General features: G+C 48.0%; 1 protein-coding gene across 2 annotated transcripts in view; it reads left to right on the top strand.

The window, feature by feature from the left end:
- Positions 1-25601, top strand: part of DLG5 (discs large MAGUK scaffold protein 5) — a 139073-nt gene that overhangs the window by 64461 nt on the left and 49011 nt on the right. For both annotated transcript variants that reach the window (XM_029245190.1, XM_029245189.1), the window contains exons 6-10: positions 15098-15357; positions 16588-16900; positions 20813-20997; positions 22659-22784; positions 25166-25298. In XM_029245190.1, the coding sequence (XP_029101023.1) occupies positions 15098-15357; positions 16588-16900; positions 20813-20997; positions 22659-22784; positions 25166-25298 (1017 nt within the window). The remainder of the gene's footprint in view (positions 1-15097; positions 15358-16587; positions 16901-20812; positions 20998-22658; positions 22785-25165; positions 25299-25601) is intronic.

The following is a 25601-nucleotide window of genomic DNA, read 5'->3' as shown; positions in this document are numbered from 1 at the left end:
CCCCACCAAAGAGCCCAGGTAGGCGCCAGTGTTGGGTCGCCTCAGGCCAAACAACCAACAGGGAGGGAACCCAGCCCCACCCATCAGCAGTCAAGGAGATTAAAGTTTTACTGAGCTCTGTCCACTAGAGCCACACCCAGCTCTACCCACCACCAGTCCCTCCCATCAAGCCTCTTAGATAGCCTCATCCACCAGAGGGAAGACAGCAGAAGCAAGAGGAGCTACAATCCTGCAGCCCGTGGAACACAAATCACATTCACAGAAAGACAGACAAGATGAAAAGGCAGAGGGCTACGTACCAGATGAAGGAACAGGATAAAACCCCAGAAAAACAACAAATGAAGTGGAGATAGGCAACCTTCCAGAAAAACAATTCAGAATAATGCTAGTGAAGATGATCCAGGACCTCGGAAAAAGAATGGAGGCAAAGATCAAGAAGATGCAAGAAATGTTTAGCGGGGCTTCCCTGGTGGTGCAGTGGTTGAGAGTCCGCCTGCCGATGCAGGGGACACGGGTTCGTGCCCCGGTCCGGGAAGATCCCACATGCCGCGGAGCGGCTGGGCCCATGAGCCATGGCCGCTGAGCCTGCGCGTCCGGAGCCTGTGCTCCGCAACGGGACAGGCCACAGAGGTGAGAGGCCCGCGTACCGCAAAAAAAAAAAAGAAATGTTTAACAAAGACCTAGAAGAATTAAAGAACAAACAAACAGAGATGAACAATACAATAACTGAAATGAAAACTACACTAGAAGGAATCAATAGCAGAATAACTGAGGCAGAAGAACATATAAGTGACCTGGAAGACAGAATGGTGGAATTCACTGCTGCGAAACAGAATAAAGAAAAAAGAATGAAGAGAAATGAAGACAGCCTAAGAGACCTCTGGGACAACATTAATTGCACCAACATTCGCATTATAGGGGTCCCAGCAGGAGAAGAGAGAGAGAAAGGACCCGAGAAAATATTTGAAGAGATTATAGTCGAAAACTTCCCTAACATGGGGAAGGAAATTGCCACCCAAGTCTAGGAAGCACAGAGAGTCCCATACAGGATAAACCCAAGGAGAAACACGCCGAGACACATAGTAATCAAATTGGCAAAAGTTAAAGACAAAAATTATTGAAAGCAGCAAGGGAGAAACGGTAAACAACATACAAGGGAACTCCTATAAGGTTAACAGCTGATTTCTCAGCAGAAACTGTACAAGCCAGAAGGGAGTGGCACCATATACTTAAAGTGATGAAAGGGAAGAACCTACAACCAAGATTACTCTACCTGGCAAGGATCTCATTCAGATTCGATGGAGAAATCAAAAGCTTTACAGACAAGCAAAAGCTAAGAGAATTCAGCCCCGCCAGACCAGCTCTACAACAAATGCTAAAGGAACTTCTCTAAGTGGGAAAGACAAGAGAAGAAAAGGACCTACAAAAACAAACCCAAAACAATTAAGAAAATGGTCATAGGAACATAACATGTCAATAATTACCTTAAACGTGAATGGATTAAATGCTCCCACCGAAAGACATAGGCTCGCTGAATGGATACAAAAACAAGACCCATATATATGCTGTCTACAAGAGACCCACTTCAGACCTAGGGACACATACAGACTGAAAGTGAGGGGATGGAAAAAGATATTCCATGCAAATGGAAACCAGAAGAAAGCTGAAGTAGCAATACTCATATCAGATAAAATAGACTTTAAAATAAAGACTGTTACAAGAGACAAGGAAGGACACTACAATAATGATCAAGGGATCAATCCAAGAAGAAGATATAACAATTATAAGTATATATGCACCCAACATAGGAGCACCTCAGTACATAAGGCAAGAGCTAACAGCTATAAAAGAGGAAATGGACAGTAACACAGTACTAGTGGGGGACTTTAACACCTCACTTACATCAATGGACAGATCATCCAAACAGAAAATTAATAAGGAAACACAAGCTTTAAATGACACAATAGACCAGATAGATTTAATTGATATTTATAGGACATTCCATCCAAAAACAGCAGATTACACTTTCTTCTCAAGTGCCCAGGGAACATTCTCCAGGATAGATCACATCTTGGGTCACAAATCAAGCCTGAGTAAATTTAAGAAAATTGAAATCATATCAAGCATCTTTTCTGACCACAATGCTATGGGATTAGAAATGAATTACAGGGGAAAAAAACCGTAAAGAAACACAAACACATGGAGGCGAAACAATACATTACTAAATAAACAATAGATCACTGAAGAAATCAAAGAGGAAATCAAAAAATACATAGAGACAAATGACAAAACACGACAATCCAAAACTTACGGGATGCAGCAAAAGCAGTTCTAAGAGGGAAGTTTATAGCTATACAAGCCTACCTCAAGACACAAGAAAAATCTCAAACAATCTAACCTTACACCTAAAGGAACTAGAGAAAGAAGAACAAACAAAACCCAAAGTTAGCAGAAGGAGAGAAATCATAAAGATCAGAGCAGAAATAAATGAAACAGAAACAAAGAAAACAGTAGCAAAGATCAATAAAACTAAAAGCTCATTCTGTGAGAAGGTAAACAAAATTGATAAATCATTAGCCAGACTCATCAAGAAACAGAGGGAGAGGACTCAAATCAATAGAAATGAAAAAACAGTTGTAACAGACACTGCAGAAATACAGAGCATCCTAAGAGACTACTACAAGCAACTCTATGCCAATAAAATGGACAATCTGGAAGAAATGGACAAATTCTTAGGAAGGTATAACCTTCCATGACTGAACCAGGAAGAAATAGAAAATATGAACAGACCAATCACAAGTAATGAAATTGAAACTGTGATTAAAAATCTTCCAAGAAACAAAAGTCCAGGACCAGGTGGCTTCACAGGTGAATTCTGTCAAACATTTAGGGAAGAGCTAACACCCATCCTTCTCAAACTCTTCCAAAGAATTGCAGAGGAAGGAGCACTCCCAAACTCATTCTGTGAGGCCACCATCACCCTGATACCCAAACCAGACAAAGATACTACAAAAAAAGAAAATTACAGACCAATATCATTGATGAATATAGATGCAAAAATCCTCAACAAACTATTAGCAAGCAGAATCCTACAACACATTAAAAGGATCATACACCATGATGAAGTGGGATTTACCCCAGGGATGCAAGGATTCTTCAGTATATGCAAATCAATCAATGTGATACACCATATTAACAAACTGAAGGATAAGAACCATATGATCATCTCAATAGATGCAGAAAAAGCTTTTGACGAAATTCAACACCCATTTTATGATAAAAACTCTCCAGAAAGGGGGCACAGAGGGAACCTACCTCAACATAATAAAGGCCATATATGACAAACCCACAGCCAGCGTCGTCGTCAGTGGTGAAAAACTGAAACCATTTCCTCTAAGATCAGGAACAAGAGAAGGATGTCCACTCTCGCCACTGTTATTCAACATAGTTTTGGAAGTCCTAGCCATGGCACTCAGAGAAGAAGAAAAAGAAATAAAAGTGATAGAAATGGGAAAAGAAGAAGTAAAACTGTTTGCAGATGACATGATACTATACATACAGAATCCTAAAGATGCTACCAGAAAACTACTAGAGCTAATCAATGAATTTGGTAAAGTTGCAGGATACAAAATTAATGCACAGAAATCTCTTGCATTCCTGTATACAAAATGATGAAAAATCTGTAAGCGAAATTAAGGAAACACTCCCATTTACCACTGCAACAAAAAGAATAAAATATCTAGGAATAAACGTACTTAGGCAGGCAAAAGATCTTTATGCAGAAAACTCTGAGACACTGATGGAAGAAATTAAAGATGCTACCAACAGATGGAGAGATACACTGTGTTCTTGGATTGGAAGAATGAATATTGTGCAAATGACTATCCTACCCAAAGCAATCTACAGATTCAGTGCAATCTGTATCAAATTACCAACGACATTTTTGACAGAACTAGAACAAAAAATCTTAAAATTTGTATGGAGACACAAAAGACCCCGAATAGCCAAAGCAGTCTTGAGGGAAAAAAGCAGAGCGGGAGGAATCAGACTCCCTGACTTCAGACTATACTACAAAGCTACAGTAATCAAGACAATGTGGTACTGGCACAAAAACAGAAATACAGATCAATGGAACAGGATAGAAAGCCCAGAGGTAAACCCACGCACCTATGGTCAACTAATCTATTGACAAAGGAGGCAAAGATATACAATGGAGAAAAGGCAGCCTCTTCAGTAAGTGATGCTGGGAAAACTGGACAGCTACATGTAAAAGAATGGAATTAGAACACTCCCTAACACCATACACAGAAATAAATGCAAAATGGATTAGAGACCTAAATGTAAGACCGGACACTATTAAAAAAAAAAACTCTTAGAGGAAAACATAGGAAGAACACCCTTTGACATAAATCACAGCAATATCTTTTTTGATCCACCTCCTAGAGTAATGGAAATAATAACAAAAATAAACAAATGGGACCAAATGAAACTTAAAAGCTTTTGCACAGCAAAGGAGACCATAAACAAGACGAAAAGACACCCCTCAGAATGGGGGAAACTATTTGCCAATGAATCAATGGACAAGGGATTAATCTCCAAAATATATATAAAAAGCTCTTGCAGCTCAATTTTAAAAAAACCAAACAACCCAATCCAAAAATGGGCAGAAGACCTAAATAGACATTTCTCCAAAGGAGACATACACATGGCCAAGAAACACATGAAAAGCTACTCAACATCACTAATTATTAGAGAAATGCAAATCAAAACTACAATGAGGTATCACCTCACACGGCTCAGAATGGCCATCATCAAAAAATCTACAAACAACAAATGCTGGAGAGGGTGTGGAGAAAAGGCAACCCTCTTGTACTGTTGGTGGGAATGTAAATTGATACAGCCCCTATGGAGAACAGTATGGAGGTTCCTTAAAAAACTAAAAGTAGAATTTCCATATGACCCAGCAATCCCACTACTGGGCATATATCTGGAGAAAAGCATAATTCAAAAAGACACACGCACCCCAATGTTCATTGTAGTACTGTTTACAATAGCCAGGTCATGGAAGCAACCTAAATGCCCATCAACAGACCAATGGATAAAGAAGATGTGGTACATATATACAATGGAATATTATTCAGCCATAAAAAGGAACGGAATTGGGTCATTTGTAGAGATGTGGGTGGATCTAGAGACTGTCATACAGAGTGAAGTAAGTCAGAAAGAGCAAAACAAATGTCGTATATTAACACATATATGTGGACCCTAGAAAAATGGTACAGATGAACCGGTTCATCACAATGTTTGGCAGAAATTGAGACACAGATGTAGAGAACAAACGTATGGACACCAAGGGGGGAAAGCGGCAGCAGGTGGGGGTGGTGGTGTGATGAGTTGGGCGATTGGGATCGATATGTATACACTGATGTGTATAAAATGGCTGACTAATAAGAACGTGCTGTATAAAGAAAGAAAATTCAAAAATTCAATAAAATTATGCATTTTGTAACACAATAAAAGAATCAAGCAATAGAGACATTTAAAAAATAAAAGAATTCTTCGTGTAGTCTCACTCCACGGAAATAACTAACCATAGCTATGTTACTTTGAAAAGTTTGAGATTTATATCTGTACACATAGAACCCTTTATATCTTGTTAACGTATTTGAGAAAATGGAATTACACTGTCCCTTTTGTTGCTAACATTGTTTTTTTGCTGAATATGTCACATGCATCTTTCTATTTCCATACAGATTCTCCTTTCTTGTTTTTAACGGCTGCAGAGTATTGAGTTACATAGGAGCATCATCATTGATTTAACCAGTCTCCTATTGACTGACCCTTGGACTAGTTTCAGTATTTTCCCATTATAAACTATGTTCTGTTGAAAAATGTGTTTCTGTGCCTTATTTTGTTTCTCTGATATTTGTTGAAGCCTTATGTGGAGTACACAGTCCAGGCTCCGTGCAGGCCGCTAAGCTGGATATACTTGGAGATACCTGGCGTCTTGTCCACGAGCCCTCTGATTAGGGGGCTTGGTTGTGTGGGGGAAGTCTGGTGGTGGGTGTGGGTAGGCCTGGCCCAGCGGTGGTAACGGGAAGGTTCCTGGAAGGGGAGGTGAGTGCAGGCCAGGGCAGCAGGAGTCCAGCTGGGGCAGAAAGCCCCGCAGCACAGCAGGGGCGTCCGCAGCCTACCTGCTGCACCATCTCAGAGAAGCAACTCTCACCCTCCACCTTCCTCTCCTCCGCCCTTTAACCTTCCGGCCCTGGAGGGGGCGGGGCAGGGCGGTGCTCTGGGAGCATTGCTTGAAGGATGAAGTGAGGCCCCAAGGAGAAAGTGCTGGACCCGCGTTTCTTCTGGGGGCGGTGGGAATGGTCTGCGGTTAGACAGTGGCAGTTGCCGCACAGCTTTGTGGATTCACGACCTTGTGAATATTCCAAAACCCATAGAATTGTGCACTTTAAAGGGTGAATTATATGGTATGTGATTTATATCTCAAAATAAAAGGCTCCAGGTACCACTTGGTCATAAAAAACCAAAAACATGCCCTCTTGAGGCATGATGTTTTATTGCCTCCCATTCTCTGACTTCCCTCAGGACCCAAACAGCTTGTATGCGCATCCAGGCCAAGATGATGGCCTCCTGTCCCCCGCTTCCCGTCCCCCCCACAAGTGACCTGGGAAGGCTTTCTCCCCGATGCTTCCATCTCACATCACTCCTCTTCTCCTTTTCTTATAGCGCTGACCCTTGGGTGGGTAGTTGATTACAGTGGTCAGTGACTTTCCCCGGTTCTCTTCAGCTGGACCAGTGCCCCTTAGCAAGTGGCCTGGGGGCCACCTCAGGGCCCCCCCGCCCCAGGAGAGGAGGGCCCAGTGCCTCGGGTGGGGGTGAGGGGTGAGGGGTGTGTCTGAGCTGCCAGGCCACCTGCTCTCCCCAGCCAGCGCCTTAGCATTTTCACCAGGTCTGGGACGGCTGCTGGGCTGTGAAAAGCTCAGGTCTTGGAAAGGCCAACAGCCGAGAAAGCAGGGCACATGGGGGTGGCCACAGGTCTCCTCCCTGCAGGCCCTGGGGCCAAAGGTTGACCTCACTGGACAAGGCCGGTTTTGTTGCCTGGTTCCTCCCACGCCTTGTTAACTTGAAGAGGCCCTTGCGGGGGTAAATGGTGCTGTTTGACTTGCATGTTTGCTTGAGGGATTTGTGGGCTCCCAGCCTTCTACATGATTTATCTCGGAGGAAATGAGGCAGCTGTGTGGGAGGGCACTGTGGGCCTGGGGCCTGAGACCTCTCCCTCTCGAGAGCAGCAGACAGGTGGTTTTTCTCATGTGTTTGCATGTGTGCGAGCATGCGTGCGTGCGTGTATGTGTGTGTGTGTGTGGCCAGGGGGAGCATGGTATGGCAATTCCATCTCCAGGGGACCGCAGTCAGAATGCACCATCTGGATGCCCAAGTGTTCCGGGCCGGAGATGGCCAAGCCTTGGTGGGGGAGCAACGTAGAGGGTAGTTTTGCATCTCCTTACTTTACAATAATGCATATTCTTTGGTTAAAAAACAAAAAACTTCAACAACAGTGAAGTCACCCACCCCCACCTCAGCCCTGGTGTCACTCCCTGGAGGTGACTGACCTCTCTGAACCACTTGTAATATTTCCTTGTGGACATTTGCTATGTCATACTTAACACACAAAGCTTTGTTTTTATTTTCTGCCACCTGCCTTTTTTTTTTTTTTTTTAACTGTGCAGTATATCATGGGTCTCCTTGTATTTTCTGTAAATTTGGAGCATACAACAAGATATTTCATAGTTTAGTTGTCAGTAATTTATTAACCCCATTCTGTGTGTGTTGGGAATCTCGGTAGTGCCTGCACTTTTTCCCGTTACAAATTACTTTTTGATGGGCACCCTTACATATGTCCTTATGTTCTTTTGTGCATGTTTTTCTGAAGTTTGTTTCTTAAAAGGTACAATTGCCAGGTTCAGAGCAGTGCTTTTCTTTTCTTAAAAAAATAGGTTCTGCCAATTTATTGGGGAAACTCAAGGCTCCAGGAAAGTTCCCTCTCCTCCTTCTGGCCTTGTCACCTGTCTTTAAATATACTCTTTTCTTTGGTGATTCATGAAAGTTAACTTCTTTTCTCAGATAACCCAAGAAAGGGGTTTCTTAGTCTTCAAAGAGCTTGGCTCTCAGAGAAGCCCAGAGTGTTTCTGACCAGTGTGGAGCAGGATATAAGGACAGCTATGTTCTTGGCCTCCCTGAGGGGAGCAGCTCAGGCTGTGGCCGTCTTGGTGTGTGGATGGGACCAAACCCTGGGTTTGTGCCTCCCCTGGGTCACTTTCACCCCCTCCTCACAGGCCGGAGGAGGGGCATCTCTAAAGACTGCTGCCTGCGTGAGCTGAGAAGTTTATCACCTTTTTCATTTTAGAATTCTGAGCCAGATTTAACTATTCTGTCTCTCAGAGCACTGTTAGCCTTAGCTGGGAAGCTAAACGTTTGACTGTTAGTGTGTGTGCGCCTGTCTACCAAGAACATAATCGTGTAATAGTAAAAAGGAAAGACTGTAGACTGATAGGGTCGCTTTTCAAATCCTCTGGAGTTAACTGTGACTGCGGTTTTCCCAGATTTCTTCACAGGCTGTTGATTACATTAGCACAGGCATGATTCTCAGCCCGGCTTGTAGAGAAAAGTTGAGAAGTGTTAGGGGCCCCATGAGCCTCTGAATATCCGGGTGCTGTCGTATGGGAAAGAGACTGTTCTTGTGACTCCAGGGCTACGACGAGAGGTTAGGAGTTGAGGAAAATGGGTAGCTCATAAAAAGCAAGGCCTTCTCATGCAGAGCTTTCACCTGTGGCATGGGCCGCTGAGACAGCACAGGGTATCAGTCTGATCTCCCTAGGGTCGTCTCTTCTGATCCCGGATCCTACTGCGTTAGCAGGGCTGGGTTGGGCAACAGAAAGGATCCCAGCCTTTCTGATTTTGTTTCTGGGTTTGTTCTGGGATTTTCTCTGATTGACCCTGTCTCACTGGAAAATTGTGACCCATCCTGGCAGCAGATTCACTCTGCCCTCAGGTGCCTCTGGATTGTCATACAGACCCCATCCAAGCACCTCACGGTTGGGGCATTTGGGGGCTACTTCCCAGTGAAGAGAGGCCAAACTGCAGTGTTGACTGTTGTGGACCAGTGCACGTGGACTCTGCTGGGCCAGTGCCCCGAACAGGGTTTTTCTTTGCATTGTTTCAAGGCAGTCTTTAAAATTAGGTTTTATTTTATTAATATGTGGGGTGATATTTAATTTATATTTTATTAAATTTTTTTAAAAATTGAAGTATAACTGACATGTAACATTGTATTAGTTTCAGGTGTACTATATTACGATTTGATATTTGTATACATTGTGAAATGATCACCACAATAAGTCCAGTTAATATACATCAACTTATATAGTTAACACATTTTTTTTCTTGTGATGAGAACGAATTTGTTTCTTGTTCTTTTTTTCTTCTTCTTCTTTTTTTAAATATTTATTTATTTATTTGGCTGCGCCGGGCCGGGTTTTAGTTGCGCCATGCGGGATCAAACCCAGGCCCCCCTGAACTGGGAGCATGGAGTCTTAACCCCTGGACCACCAGGGAAGTCCCAGAGCTAGTTTGTTCCTTGAATGAAGCTTGGAAGGCTGGACAACTGTGGGAGTGCATTTGGCTGTCTACTCAGGCCTGCCACCTTGTGGGAAACTCTGGGAATGGCAGCAGTGCTTTTGTTCTGTAGTAAACCACAGGGGGCTCTTTTGGAGCCTTGGGCTTCTCACCTGGCTTGGAGATGTTTAGAGAATAAAACATTTGGAGTGATTTTTAATTGGAATGTTTGAGGTACTGCCCACAAGACAGGGCAGTCTGGTCTAGAAGCTGGTTCTTTTCCAGATGTGACCCTGAAGGCAGGAGAGCTCTCCACTGGCGCTGTGTGTCCTGGGCATGTGTGGGCACATCCTTGTGGGATGCCCTTCTCATCTTTCAGTGGTGGGCACTGTGTCACCTGATGTCCTTGCTGTCCTCCAACCCTCATTGTCTGCACCTGGACAAATTCAGGGGTCCTCAGTTTGTACTGCACTTGGGGACCTAGTTCTCCTTTGTCTAGTAATTTATGGAAAAGAATAATGTTGTATCTCTATCTTGCAACATATACAAAAATATATTCCAGTAGTTTAAATAAATAGTTTAAAGATTTAAATGTGAAAAGTAAAACTAACACTTTTTAGAAAAACTAATGAGAGAGAGTATCCTCATGATCTCAAGGTAGGAAGGAAAGAATTTAAGTAAAACAACCAAACCACAAACCATAAAGGAAATGATTGATAGATTTTACCACATTAAAACGTGAAATTTTAGTAACAAAGGGCACTCAAGAAGATTTAAAAGCCACATACTGGGAAAAGATATTTGTAATGAATATAACTGGAAAAGGATCAGTACCTGGAATTTAGAAATAAGTTCTGCAGAAAGAAAGGAAGGGAGAGGAAGGGGGAGGGGGGGAGGAAGGGGCAGGTGGGGAAGGAAGGAGGAAAGGAAAATAAAGGATATGGACAGGCAATTCATAGAAGAGAAAGTGTGTGTAGTCAATAAACATAAGGAGAGTTGCTCTGTCTTTCTAGTAATCAGGAAAGCAAGTTTTTAAAAAAAGAGATCTTATTTTTTGTCCATGAGACTGGCAGTACTTAAAAAAGAAATCTGATTGTTTCACGATAGCCAAGAGGTGGAAACATCCCAAGTATCCTCTGACGAATGAATGGATAAGCAAAATGCAGTACATATATACAATGGAATATTTTTCATCTTCAAGAAGGAAGGAAATTCTGTCGCATACTGCAGCCTGGATGAACCTTGAGGACATTATGCTAAATGAAGTCAGTCAGTCACAAAAAGATACATACTGTAGGATTCCTTTTACTTGATTCTATTTATAAATACTGTATATACCTCTAGAGTAGTTGGATTCATAGAAAACAAAGTAGGAGGCTGGCTGCCAGGGGCTGGGGGAGGGGGAACAGCTAATTGTTTAGTGGGGACAGAGTTTCAGTTTTGCAAGATGAAAAAGTTCTGGAAGTTGGTTGCACAACAATGTGAGTACACAAAACGCTACAGAAATGTATACTTCAGAGGTTGAAGGAGGCTAAGACGGTCATGTGTTATGTGTATTTTATCACAAGTAAAAACTAAAAGAAGAACCTGACCGTATGAAACCTTGGTGAGGATGCGTTGACGACAGTAACTTTCAGAACTGCCCACAGGTGGTGGGATATAAATTGGGATAGCCTCCCTGGAGAGCAATTTGCTATCGTCCAATCAGCGGGGAAAAGTCCGTATTCTGATCCTTAGCTCTACTTCAAGGTGTCCACCCTAGAGGAGAATCTCACCGGTGTGGGAGAGGAGACATGTACAGGGTTCACAAGAGTGTCATTTATAACAGCAAAAAAAAATGGAGATGATGTAAACATCTATCCATCAGACTGAGAATGTGTGATGCAGGCATAGACAACAGACTTGTGGTTGCTAAGGGGGAGGGATGGATTGGGAGTTTGGGACTAGCAGATGCAAACTATTATATATAGAATGGATAAACAACAAGGTCCTACTGTATAGCACAGGGAACTATATTCAATATCCTGTGATAAACCATAAAGGAAAACAATATGAAAAAGAATATATGTGTATGGCTGAATCACTCTGTTGTATAGCAGAAATTAACAGAATGTTGTAAATCAACTAGACTTCAATTTAAAAAGATCTATCCACAATACAAAATAGATAACCAACAAGGATCTACTGTATAGCACAGAGAACTATACTCAATATCTTATAATAAGCTATAATGGGAAATAATCTAAAAAAGATATATATATATATATATATATATATGTAAAACTGAATCACTTTGCTGTACACCTGAAACTAACACAACATTGTAAATCAACTATATTTCAATAAGATTTTTTTAAAAATCTAAAAAGAAAAACCCGTGTGATGTACTCCTACAGTGAAGCACTCCCTGCAGCACTGATCACACCTCAAAAGCAGCGTTGACTAGAAGGAAGCACAGGGACCACCGTTAGGAACTTTCATGAGCACAGCAGCAGTATAGGTAAAATATTGTGCATGGTGATGGTTGACAGCAAATTTAGGAGAGCAATTCTGGAGGGGAGGAAAGGGGTACTAGATAAGAGAAGGGTGTACTGGGGGCTTTGGCCAAGCACCTGTACTATTTTATATCTTTGGAAAGCAATTTGAGACGTGCGACAAGGTAGAGCCGGCCCTCTATATCCGTGGGTTCCACATCTGAGGATTCAACCAACCAGGGATTGGGGAAAAAAAAAAAATTCCAGAAAGTTTGAAAGAGCAAACCTTGAATTTGCCTTGCTGACAGCTATATTTACATAGCGTTTTTGTTGTGTTGGGTATTATAAGTAATCTAGAGATGATTTAAAGTATAGGGAGGATGTGCGTAGTTCGTATGTAAATACTACACCATGTTATATGAGGGATGTGAGCATTCATGGATTTTGGTATCCGTGGGGAGTCCTGGAGCCAGTCCTTAAGATGAGAGCTAAGTGGTGGGTACTTAAAATTCTGTTACCTTATTTGCTGTGCTTTGCTGTATGTTTGGAAGATACTGCATTGTGTCTTTAAGAAGACTTTAAATGATCGAGTGAGGCTAAGTCAGTGGTTTTCTGACTATTGCTCAGCATGGAGTCCTGATCTGCAACAGTGACGCATTTTTATAAAATGGTGAAGATTTTAACCGCCCGAGGAAGCTGTGTACCACTTTTTAAAGTGAGTTTTGTAGTTTGGTGTCCTCGTAAGATTTCCTTTGAAGGAAGGAGTTTTGCTTTAAAAAAAGAAAAGAAAGAAAAGGAAAAAGACTAAAAGCCCTGAATGAGCTGATTTCTGAGATTCCCTTTTCCCCCATTAATCTGTAGTCCTAGGAGCTAATGTCTCAGAGGAATGAACTCACTTTCCTTGCCTCTAAAAGATTCTGACATTTGAATTAGCTCTTTCCTGTTAATCGTATGTATTGAGGGCTCACCCTCCCTCCACAGGGAATATTCAGTAGTTCCAGGTTCTGGTTCTCTGGGCTGCAAAGATCTTCTGATAACTCAGGGTCCATGTTGGATGAGCCAGGTGATTCCTAGACTGTTGGACCTGGAACGGTTAAGCAAGCCTTTCTGGCTCAGTCGTGTCATGGGGTGGGGGGGCTGCGGGGGTGCTCAGGAGATATGAGCCCTCAGCCCAAGGGCTCAGATCCCCTGAGGTGCTTAGCAGAAGTCAGCCGGCCCTGACCACCTCTTAACACATCGTGTATTTTGTTCTGTAGAGCAGCACCCTGAGTGAGCGTTAGTGCCCCCTGTAATTCAGAGTAGAAAGCTCTCTTGCTTAAACCCTCCCATGGTTCCCATCTCACTCAGGATACAGTCTTTGCTGTGAGCCTTGAAACTGTGCCGACTTCTCTGGCCTTTTTATTTTATTTTTTTAAAATCTGCACTCTTAACCTTATACTTTTTTTTTTTTTTCGGTACGCGGGCCTCTCAGTGTTGTGGCCCCTCCCGTTGCGGAGCACAGGCTCCGGACCCACAGGCTCAGCGGCCATGGCTCACGGGCCCAGCCGCTCCGCGGCACATGGGATCTTCCTGGACCGGGGCACGAACCCGTGTCCCATGCATCGGCAGGCGGACTCTCAACCACTGCGCCACCAGGGAAGCCCTAACCTTATACTTTTTAAAAAGTATATATTTATTAATTTGGTTGTGCCAGGTCTTAGTTGCGGCAGGCGGGCTCCTTAGTTGCGGCATGCGTGTGGGATCTAATTCCCTGACCAGCGATTGAACCCGGGCCCCCTGCATTGGGAGCGCGGAGCCTTAACCACTGCTTTCTGGCCATTTTTTTGAATCCACTTCTCCTTGTTCACTGGGTTCCAGTCACTCCTCCCTGCCTTCCTGTTTGTGCCTAGGACATGGCTGGTGATTCCTGCCTCAAGGCCTTTGCACTTGCTCACTCCTCTGCCTCATGTGTTCTTGGCTGCTGGTCTTCATTTGCACCCAGGCTCAGAAATCACCTTCTTAGAAAGGCCTCCTCAGGCTATGGACTCTCTCACAAGCTACTCTGCTGCCCAGAAGTCTCTCTCCAGCTCGTTATCCTGTTTTATTTTTTATTTCCTTGACAGCCCTTATTATGCTCTCAAGTTATTTTATTTGAGAACTGATCTCTATCTACCGATCTCTGTCTCTAAGAGGTCCACAGGCCACAGTCATTGTGTCTGTTCAGCATCACCAGCATTTAGAACAGGGCTAGAATATATTAGGTACTTGTGTCAGGGATCCTCAGCATCACCCTCAGGTTTGGTGATTTGCTAGAAGGACTCACAGGACTTAGCGTATAATCCTACTCACAGGTAAAATTTATTTCAGCAAAAGGACACAAAGCAAAATCAGCAAAGGGAAGAGGTGCATGGTGTGAAGTCCAGAGGAAATCAGGTGCTAGGTTCCAAGAGTCCTCCCGCTGTGGAGTCTCACAGGACAGACTTAGTTCCCCCAGTACCGAATCATGACAACACGTGTGAAATGTAGCCAGGGAAGCCCATGAGATGCTCTCTGCCCGGGGTTTTTACTGGGAGCTGGCCACGTAGGAACCCCCTGCTTAGCATGCTCTGAAATTTCAGACTCCCAGAAGAAAGCAGGTGCTGAGCCAAAAACACACTGTTCATCCAGTCCAGGCATGGGGAGCCCTTCCTATCACTCGGGAAAGTTTTATATCATCCAGGGAGCTGCTTACTGTTCACGTTCCCAGGCGCCAGCTAAGGGTCAACTTGCAAGCAGGCCTTTCTAAGGATGGAAGTCTCAGGCCTGCTATGGTGACTCTTTCCTGTACACTACTTAAGGAATGTTTGTGAACGAATGAATCAACTCAGCGGGGCCTGTGGAATCAGACCTCAAGACCCCTGAAAGCCAGAGGGTGTGACCTCCCCTCCCTTGTCAACAGTCTTTCCCCCAGACAGACGGAGGCGAGTTTGTCCTTCCTCCTGCCCTCAGACCTTTGGTAATCGTGACTCTGTGGTCCCCAGGTGTTGAAGCACAACGGGTCATCAGAAATTCTCAACAAGCTGTATGACACGGCCATGGACAAGCTGGAGGTGGTTAAGAAGGACTATGACGCCCTGCGGAAGAGGTATAGCGAGAAAGTCGCCGTCCACAGCTCGGACCTGAGCCGCCTGGAGCAGCTAGAGGAGGAGAACCAGCGCCTTCTGAAGCAGACGGAGATGCTGACCCAGCAGAGGGACACGGCCATCCAGCTGCAGCACCAGTGCGCCCTCTCCCTGAGGAGGTAGGAGCCTAGGCCGTCAAGGAGGGGAGCGAGCGAGCTGGCCTGTCTCTTGCACTCAGAGAATGGCCAGAGGGCCAAAGCATCCTCTCTGCCAGGGGCCACTCTCCTCTGTGGGCTTGTGGTTACCTATCTGCAAGGCTCTCCGCCACTTTCTGGGGGGTAAAAAGAAAAAGCAATTGAACTTTTTCAATCAAAAATTACTTACGTCCAGGAAACATTTTCCTGACACTGTCTTGGCACTTGTGCTCCTTCCTTTCTTCCATCTGAGCGACTCGGGCGTGTTCTGACCGTCCTGTTTCTCAGGTCACCCCACAAGCCTCTCCCCTCTGTGTCAGTCACCCACCTGGCAGATAGGAAAGTTAATTGTCCTAGGCATTGTTCTTCTAAAGTTGCACTTTCTATTAAGGTAGATAATCTGTAGGGATGTGACCCCTGCCCTGCAACATTGTTTCTTAAGGTACGTTCCTGCAGAATACCTGTTCTCTGGGGTGCTTATCAGGTTTATATGAAAAGCGTTCTCTGGCTTTAAAAGGGTTTGGGAATTGCCGGGTTGCACACAAACAGGTGTCTGTGCTGCAGGACTTCTCAGAACCTTTACTCCGATACTGTGCGCTAGAATCTCCCAAGAGGGAACAGAATGCAGTGTTTTTCCCAAACATCAGTCATCAGAGAGCACACTTTTTTTAAATGGAGCTCTGTGCAGGATTGGTTTCTAAGGAACCCACACTCAGAAATGCTGCTCTAGAGCTGCAGGCTGTAATTTGCAGGGCCGCCTGCATGGCAGGTGCTTTCTGGCCTGGAAGGACCGAGCGGTGCTCTCACGCTAACCTGGAGGCGTTGGGCCAGGCACCTGTGTCTCGAGGCCTTATCCCCTGTATCTGTAAAATGAGGTGCTCAGACTCAACGATTGTTCAGGCCACTTTTGTCTTTCATAGGCTGTGATTCTAGCTTTGTTTTGTTCTTATTTTTAAAGGTAACGTAGCCTGACTGTGGAAGAAATAACACTGTTATTTCCAGTAGAGCAGAGGGCATGAAATTCTCAGTCCATCTTCCAGTATTTGTAAAAGGCTGAGAAAAATTCCCGGTCCAGGGGTCCTGGTCCTTCATCACTTTTCTTTCTTGGGGGTGTGGAGAATGACCGCGTTCAAAACTTCACGCTCGACTGTCCGGCGCGGCAGAGCTGGCTGGGCAGGTCCCCACGCCCTCGTCCTGGCTGCCTGTCTCCGCCAGGTTCGAGGCCATCCACCACGAGCTGAACAAGGCCACGGCCCAGAACAAGGACCTGCAGTGGGAGATGGAGCTGCTGCAGTCGGAGCTGACGGAGTTGAGGACCACACAGGCGAAAACCGCCAAGGAGTCAGAGAAGTACAAGGAGGAGCGGGATGCGGTGTACAGCGAGTACAAGCTCATCATGAGCGAGCGCGACCAGGTCATCTCCGAGCTGGACAAGCTGCAGACCGAGGTGGAGCTGGCCGAGTCCAAGCTCAAGAGCAGCACGTCTGAGAAGCAGGCGGCCAGCGAGGAGATGGAGGCGCTGCGACAGGTAGGAAGGTGGCGAGGGAAAGAGGGCTGTGACGCCCAGGTGTCCAGAGGAGCAGGGAGCAGCCTTCAGCCTGCTGCTGCCTGGGCTATTGGATGCCTCCTGGGTAACTGCTGAGCTCACACTCGGTGCCCAGCTCTGTTCGGGCTGCAGGGGACACAGGTGAGGTTCAGCTGTGGTCCTGGGTGTCTGGAGCTGACAGCTGATGTGATGGTAGATCAGTCTTTTGCTGGAAGTCAGCTCAAGGGCTTGCTCCTTAAGAAGCAAGATCCCAGGGCCACGTTCCCAAAGCCGTAGGTACCTTTGGCCCTGTGAGTCCAGAAGGGCACACTCAGTGTTCCTTCACCCCAACATCTGAGGAGTCTGCTCTTTAGAGGGGTGGTCTGGGCTCCTGGGAAGCTGTTCTACTAGGTTGAGCCCAGTACTCTTCTCAAGCCTTGCTCCCTGGCGGGGGCATGCCTCCAGGGTCAGGGGAGTGGCGCTCAGCAGCATCGGAATTGAGGCACTGAGCTTGACTCCCGAGTGATCAGCGGGGATTCTCTGCATCTTTCCTACCTGACCAGCCAGGCCTCATCAGTGGCGTTGCTTACCCCCAAGAGCAGGTGTGCCCTGCTGGGGCTTGGACAGGCCTGTGGACTCCCCTCTTTGAGACCGCCTTCCCGTTCGGTTAGTTTGTGTGTGGCTCTGTTTCGAGCTGCTGAACTTGATCAGAGCAGACTTTCTTCCCATCGGAATAGTTCTCTGTTCATACCTCTCCGTTCTACTTGGTGCAGGTCAGTTAGAATGAAGGCTTTAAAACTGGGCTGTGAGAAGTGAAAAGCAAGGTGTTAAAGGTCGGGCAGCTTAGTAAGGGACGGTGTGTGTGTGTGGATTGTTGAAGCTAGGGCCCTCTGGACCGAGCATGAGGCAGGGCTGATGCCCGAGGGGCGGCCAGGGCCTCGTGGGCCTCTCTGCGGACTGTGATGCTGCCTGATGCCCAGGCCATGCTGGGGACTGTGTTTGGAGAGTGGACCTCCTCAGCCATGTGACCTCTTACCGCTCCTAGCTCTCTGGGCCTCAGTCTCCTTACCTACAAACTGGAAACGCTGACAGCGTCCGCTTCACCGTGTGGTCATGATGATCAGGTGGTTTAACCTTGAAAACACACTTGGGATAATATCTGCATAAAGTAGGAATGATTTGTGTCTTTATTATTAGGATTATTTGTATGCCCATCTGAGCCTTACTACCCTGTTAGGATTAGGGTGCATCCTATAAGATTGTTTTCATAGGCAAAAATGGGCCAAACAGCAATAATTTCCTACAAAGGGAGTGAGACTTCTCCAGACCATCAAGGTGAAAGCCATTGTGAAAAGGAGTATTTCCTTTGATGCAATTTTTACAAGACTGGAATGAAGAAATTCTTAATGGGCAAATATAATGCGTTAGGACTTGGTAATTGCCCTGGAGAAAATGTCACCTCACTTTCACATTCTGGTTTGAGAGCTTAATTGTTGGGGAAAATGTTGATACCAAATAAGGAAAACAAAATGATGAAGAATAAAACATTAAAAATGCCTGAGTCGGTCAGTAAGCTAAAAAGTCGAGAACAGTGTGTTAAACCCATAGAAGGTGGTGAGCCTGTGATAGGCCAGCAGCCCCCTGGAGGGGGCTGAGATGATGGATGCCCCCCAGGGAGCAAGGGGGGCAAAGAGCAATCGTGCTCTTTGTAGGAATGTGGAAGCACAGAGGAGGAGGAAGACCCCCGACTGCCCCGTGGTGCTAGATCTGGTGGCCTGTGTCACCCCCCTCCCATTGCTCATGTGTGCCTCCCGCCTGGAGCCCGGTTCCCGGGCCTTGGCAGGGGGGCCCTGGCAGCGTGTGAAGTCTGCCTGTCAGCTGAGGCAGGAGTCTTCTCTGGGCACCCATCCCAGTCAGCAGGCAAGAGAGGACAGCCCCAGCCCCCCACCCCTGCAGCTTCCAGAACTGAAACCCTCGGCTCCTTCTTTTTTTTTTTTTTTTTTTTTTTCCCTATTTTTTATTTCTAGAGGAAACTCTACCAACATCAAAGCACCTCTGGTCAGTATCATCTGTGGATATCCTCAGCAAATGGCACTAATATAATTCCTGAACTCCAAGATGTACTTTCTCTGCCAATGCACACACATTTCAACATTTCTGAGACTGGTTGATACCTTCTACCTGACTGGTACATTCCATGTGGTCGCTCTTTTTCCTTTTTTTTTTTTTTTTCCTCGGCTCCTTCTTGAGTTTATCTGGCTTCTGGGACACGACCACTCCCCGCCTGGCCAGAGTAGGCCAGGTCTGTGACCTGGGTCATCCTGGCTCTGAGGTGTGGGCAGGAGGGTCCTATCTCCCCGTGGCCTGCGAGACCCTTGGGGATTGATCCCGCCCCTCTCCAGCAGCCACTTCTTGGTGGTGGTGGTGGTGGTGGGTTTGGCTGAGGTGGGCCTTCAGCCAGGCTAGCTTCGTGGTCTCAGAACTGTCCTCGTTCCGCTCAGCTGGGGCGGTGGTTCTTTTTCCCTCTGACCCCTGATGGCTTCCTACACTGTCCTCCCTTCTCTCTGTACCTCGCTCTTTATTTACCCTCTTTTCTCTGCCACTGCCCTCCCTCTCCCTGCTGTCTTCTCCCGAGTGGGTTGTGCAAAGAGAGGGCAGGCGGGGGCGGGGGGGGGGGCCTGTCAGGGTCTTTGCCTCACTCTGGACACCAGGTCAGCTGTGACCCCTCTCTCCCCTGCTTCCCACCTTTCCGAGTGGGCACATCTAGGAGCTTCCTTCACAAGGGCCGGTGTCCAGACTCTGACCATGGGCAGGCCAAGTCCACTGAAGGTTCGCCGGCGTCAGGAGGACATGGTTACCGTCCGGGGCGGCTGGTCCCCCACAGGGAAGCTGTGGGGCGCTGCTGCGTGTCACGGAGGTCCTTCCAGATACTAGGTTGCTTCCCAAGACAGGCCCTCTGACAGAGCCGCTGTCCCCTAGAAAGCCCAGCTTGGTCACTTGGACGGGCCGGTCTTTCTGCTGCCCCTGAATGCGCTTGCATCTCCTATGCCCAGTCCTGCTTGGGGAGCTGAATTTGCTAGAAAGTGGGGGAGCTCTGTGCGAGGGAGGAAGTACTGCGAGAGGTGGAGGATGAGCAGAGGCGCGTTCTCGTGTTGCGTGTATTTTGCTTCTTCAGAAAGCCTTTGAGCCGGACCAGGAGTTACTCTTGCAGTAGATGCTCACTTTGTCATCTGTCACATTCTTCATTTTTCTGAGGATTATAGAGGCACAGAGGGAGCTTTCTGTATGAGCGCTTCAAAGAGTTTGATTTGCAATTTTAATGGAGCGTGTAACGCTTTGGGGGGGTCCAGGTGCAAATCCTTTAGATCTCAGCTTTTTAAAGGAACTGAAACACATAGGACTTCACCAGCAAACGTAGTGGTGTGTTTTCAGATTGAGGAATAACTCCGTATGCTGGAGTGTAAAAACTGTATTGTAGACGCAGCGGGTGGGGAGCATGGTGACCAGTGCTGCACCCTTCACTGCAGTGGGGTCTCGTGTCACGTTCGTCACGAGAGCTCTTTAGGGACATGTAGTGGGCTCTTCGCAAAACGTATACCACGTGAGTGGCAGGGCAGGGTCTGGCAGGAGCCCTCCAGGGGGAATTCCACCTGGGCCCCTGGTCCTGGCTCTGTGTGGCGCTGTGAGAGCTTGGGCGGACCCTAATACAGCATCGCTAGGGGTCTGAACGTGGCTGTGAAACACGTAGTCATGGGGGGTGGGGGGCGGTGTTGGGACGGGCTCTGGCTGAGACCCCAGTGTCTCCCTCCGTCCAGCTCCCGAGAGTCCAGCCCCAGCTCCTATACCAGTCGGAGGGCACTTCTGGGCCAGAAGGCCTGGTAACCTTCCCCTCTGCCTGCCCCTCACCCCCGCCAGATCAAAGACACGGTGACAATGGACGCGGGGAGAGCCAACAAGGAGGCTGAAATCCTTCGAAAGCAGTGCAAGGCTCTGTGCCAGGAGCTGAAGGAAGCCCTCCAGGAGGCGGATGTGGCCAAGTGCCGGCGGGACTGGGCCTTCCAGGAGCGGGACAAGATCGTGGCGGAGCGGGACAGCATCCGGTATGGGGCGCCCCGGGGCCGCATGGGCTTGGGTCTCCCCGTGGTGCCCTGGGTCTGTGGGAGGGTCGGAGTCATAACCACTTCCTTCCAGGTAAGGTGGGCGTGACCTGGGTCGTCCCTCTTCACCCTAGGTGATGCCCCAGCTTCGCCTCATAGTGAGAATTTTAGCATTTTCCATCATGTCTCGACTTCCCATTTCCCTTCACCCTAGAGGTCCGAGCACATGCTGTGTCCACAGCATGGACCCCCGTGAAGTGGTATAAGGCCAGGCTTTTTTCTTAGGGGGTTTCTGTTGCAACTGACATTTCAAAAATGTGTTCTTTCAGCCAGTATTCATTGGGCGCCTACTGTGTGCCAGGATCTTAGGTCCCTCGAGCAAGGAGACCCTGGGAGAGAAACAGCCTTTGAGGCTGCTGGGCACGTGTGATGCCCATGAGGGGCCGGGACCGCGGGGGCTACAGGCAGCTTCGTGGGACAGGGTGGTCAGGGGGAGGGAGGTGCGTGAACAGTGAATTCGTGGGGGCATGCAGGGAACTGGGGGACGGGTAGGGAGGTCTCCCCAGAAAGCATGGTGTTCGTGCTAGAACTGAAGCTCGAGTGGCATTTTTCCAGGTGGAGAAGGGGGGGTGGGTGTTGCAGCCTGAGGGACCATCATGAACAAAGGTGTATGGTGAGCTCAGGGCAGAGCTGGGACTGGTTGTGGCATGAGTGGGGTGCGCACTTGGTGAGTCACAGGAGAAGCGGCTGGCAGGTCTCCTGAGGGCAGGTGGTGAGGGCCTGTGAAGGGGAGCCCAGGAGTGTAGACTTGTCCCTTGGCCTGGAATAAAGCCAAGAGAGGCCCTGGTGGTGGTGGTGGTGGTGGTGGTGATGATGATGGCGATAAGGGAGGACTTGGTCATTGAGAGTTTCTGCAAGATCCCTTGTGGCCGTTTGGAGAGACTGATGTCCACCTGGGCTGGTCAGGAGATGAAGGTTCCGGATTGGAGGAGATTTGGGGCCATGGAGAAGTGGGGACCAGCCCTCAGGGTCCATCGAGTGGCAGGATGCCGTTCTGGAGGTGGCACAGAGCACAGCACAGACTCTCCTGCTGCCTGGTCACCTGTCCCCACCACCTCTCTGAGTGACTGAGCTGATCCTGGGAGCCCAGAGGCCACACGTCCGTTAGTAGAGAGCTGTTAAGCCTGCACTTCCCACCTGCACAGGGCTCCGGGCTGCAGAGATGCCTAAGACATGATTTCTGTCCAAGTGGGGGGCTCAGTCTAGTTGTGGGGTGGAGGGCATCTCTAGAAAAGCCTGCACGTGGGTAGTGGTGCAGTGTCTGGCCGGTGCTGGAGCACAGGGGCTTGCCAGGTGGGCTGCGCGGGTGGGAGCGTGGTCGTTAACCCCAGGCACACTGAGGCTGAACCTGTGGGACGAACACTGGACGTTTAGAAGCGGATGCTCGTTGCCTAGTAACCGTGGGGGTGTCCCCTCTGCCAGGTCCCCAGTGTCCCCTCTGTCTCTGTGTGGGATTGGCCTGGGTGGCCTTGCCTCCAGACTCTCAAGCGCTCCATCTGTGCATCTGGGGTGTTTGGGAGCATGGGCTGCAGGCCTTACTGCAAGCCGTGAGTCCTCTGTCCCCTGCCCCTCACAGTGACCTAGCCCTCTGCCCCCTCTGCCAGGACGCTCTGTGACAACCTGAGGCGGGAGCGGGACCGGGCGGTGAGCGAACTGGCTGAGGCCCTGCGCAGTCTGGATGACACTCGCAAACAGAAGAACGACGTCAGCCGGGAGCTGAAGGAGCTCAAGTACGCTGGGGTGGGCGCCTGCTGGGGTGCGCTGGCGCCCGGGAGCACGGTGTCCGCTTCCGTCAGGACAAGGCAGCCCCACGAGCAGGCCCGGCAGTCTGTCCCTTCACTCTGCCTTACTCGGTCAGTCCGTAAAATGTGTCCGAGTGTTGCCTCTCTGTTGAGAGTTAATTAGAAATCCTTAGATCAGCACAGAGCGTGGCAGCGGCCCTTTGGTGCGTGAGTTGGGGTCGGCAGGCACTGTGTGCCAAGGCTCATTGGAAGGAAGGTCCCTGCCCTGGGCGGTCCACTGGGGGTCAGGCAGGCATGTGTTGTCCATTCATTCCCTCCCTCCCTCCCCTCCCTCCCTCCCTCATTCATTCGGCAACTCAGCAAGGACTTGCCAGGTGCCTGCTGCATGGGGGCCAGGCCCCGGGGGAGGCACAAGCTGCTGGGTCCCTGCCCTGTGGGGCTCACAGTACACGGAGACAGACCAAAGGCAGGGCCATCCGAGAGACCAGCATGCAGTCAAACAGGATGATGACAGATTCTGATGCAGCGTTTTTGAAGGCGGTTGTGACTACCGCTCAGCAGTCTGTGCTGTTTGGGATGTCAGACAGCATCCCCTCAGTTACAGCGCTGCTCCCAGGGGTGTTACTTCAGACTTGGTGGCCCCTAGCAGTGTACTGAAAATACAGGGATCCAAGCTGAAGAAGAGAAATCGGCAGATGCCAATCGTCAGTGCAGTCCAGAGCCAGACCGGGTAGTTGAGAAGCGGTGGCTGTCCGCCTGCTCGTGAGGAACCGATAGGGTGGTTGGAAGCTGGTGAGCGTGCAAGCCTCGCACAGCCGAGGGACGCCTTCCGGAAGTGGGTGACAGCTTCCCCTTCTTCCCCGTTCAACAGAACCTCCTAACGTAAGGCAAACAGCTTCATTTACTCCGTGAAAACCCAGAAGCCCCGGGGCTTGAGCACTCTAAGAAAATCCCGGGGGTTAAGCGGCAAAGGGACAGATTCTCTCCAGGCACCCAGTTAGGGTCTAGCAGGTGGTGGAATCAAATTAAGGCAAAGCCTGGAGCCTCGGGGGCTTGAGCACAGGAGGAGGTTTTGCAGGTTAATTGAGCTGGAGTTGCCTGGAACTTCTAAGAAATGTCAAGTTCCGTTTGTTTGTTCATTCAGCACATTTGTATTTGCACCTTCTCTGAGCTAAGTTCTCTAACCAGTGGGATGCAGGTGAGGGAGTCCTTGCCGCTGCCCAGGAAACCCCCGTCTGCAGAAGCAACAGATGTATGTGCCTAGTGGGTGAGAGGTGAGCCGTGTGTGGTGAGCATGAAGTGCAGAGCTGCTTCTCTGTCGGGGAAGAAAGCTTGGAAAAGGACTACCCGTGGGCTGCGTGGCCTCCTAGAGCCGGCCACACATTCTTGAGCATGGTTCAGGCAAAGGTGTGGACATGGGAGCGTGTCCAGTCGAGCAGGAAACGACAGTAGTGAGGGGTGTGGCAGGAACCCACTGGGCAGTGCTGAGGAATTGGAGAGGTCATCTGGGCCCAGGTTCTAGGAAGAAGGATGTTACTGGGGCATGTTAACAGGTTTCTGAGTCTTTTTTCGTCCTCCTCACTGGATCTTTCTGAGAACTAAAGCTTTTTATTTTGATCGAATCTGATTTGCTGATTTTTATTTTTTTACTTTTAATGGATTGTGTTATGTCTAAGAACCCTTAATCCAGTCCTAGATCTCAAAGATTTTTCTCCTATACTTGCCTTCTAGAAGTTTTTTAGTTTTATATTTAAATCTGTGATAGGTCTTGCGTTAATTTTTATATAAGGTATGGGGTTTAGGTTGAAGTCTGTTGCCAGGATGTCCGCTTGCTCCAGCATCATTCGTTGAAGACCATCCTTCCTCTACTGAACTACTTCTGCACCTTTTGTACTCTGTGGGGCTATTTCTGGGTCCTCTGTTCTGTTCCGTTGATCCATGTGTCTGTCTTCCTGGCAGTTCCACACGGTCCTGATTTCTGTAGCCGTATAATAAGTCTTGAAATCAAGTAGAGTGATTTCTCCCATTTTATTCTTCATTTTCAAAATGGGCTTAGCTGTTCTAATTCCTTTGCCTTTCTGTGTATATTTTAGAATAGTCTTATCCCTGCCTACAGAAAGTCTTGCTGGCATTTCTGTAAGAATTGCATTAAACCCCTAGATAAATTAGGGGCAATTTTCTGAGACTTAAAAAAACAAAAACAAAAAAACTATGAAAACTCACTGGTACCCAAGAAGCCTTGGGTTTATGAGGCAGCTGGTGTGAAGTATGAGGGAGGAGGGGAATGGTCCACCTCATTTCCGAGTGGACTTTGGTGGGATGCTTTGCCTCCCAGAGGGCCGTTGCCATGGCTCTCTCTTTGTTCACAGGGAACAGATGGAATCCCAGTTGGAAAAGGAGGCCCGGTTCCGGCAGCTGATGGCCCACAGCTCCCACGACTCGGCCATTGACACAGACTCCATGGAGTGGGAAACAGAAGTCGTGGAGTTTGAAAGGGAGACGGTAAACCGCCCTTGTGTCTTCTCTCCCCAGCTCTCCTCAACGTGACGGCTTTGGATGGGGGAGGGAAAGGATGGCCCTCTTGCAGGGCCCCCCAGCTTCATGGCTGCTAGTTGGGAGGTCAGCTTTTTCTCCCAGGGTGCGGATGCATCCTTTCCCTGCACTTGTCCAAGCCCCATGCAGTAGCAGCTTGGTCTCCTGTGTTACCCGGCGGATGCTTGCAGTGCATGGAAAGCAGAGGCAAGAGCAGAGCGCCAGGGTGTGTGTGTGTGTGTGTGTGTGTGTGTGTGTGTGTGTGTGTGTGTG

The sequence above is a fragment of the Monodon monoceros genome, unplaced genomic scaffold (assembly GCF_005190385.1).
Source record: "Monodon monoceros isolate NGI ecotype Baffin Bay Population unplaced genomic scaffold, NGI_Narwhal_1 Super_Scaffold_4, whole genome shotgun sequence".
Classification (NCBI taxonomy): Eukaryota; Metazoa; Chordata; class Mammalia; order Artiodactyla; family Monodontidae; genus Monodon; species Monodon monoceros.
The sequence above is the reverse complement of the archived record's forward strand: the minus strand, read 5'-3'. Positions and strand labels throughout refer to the sequence as shown.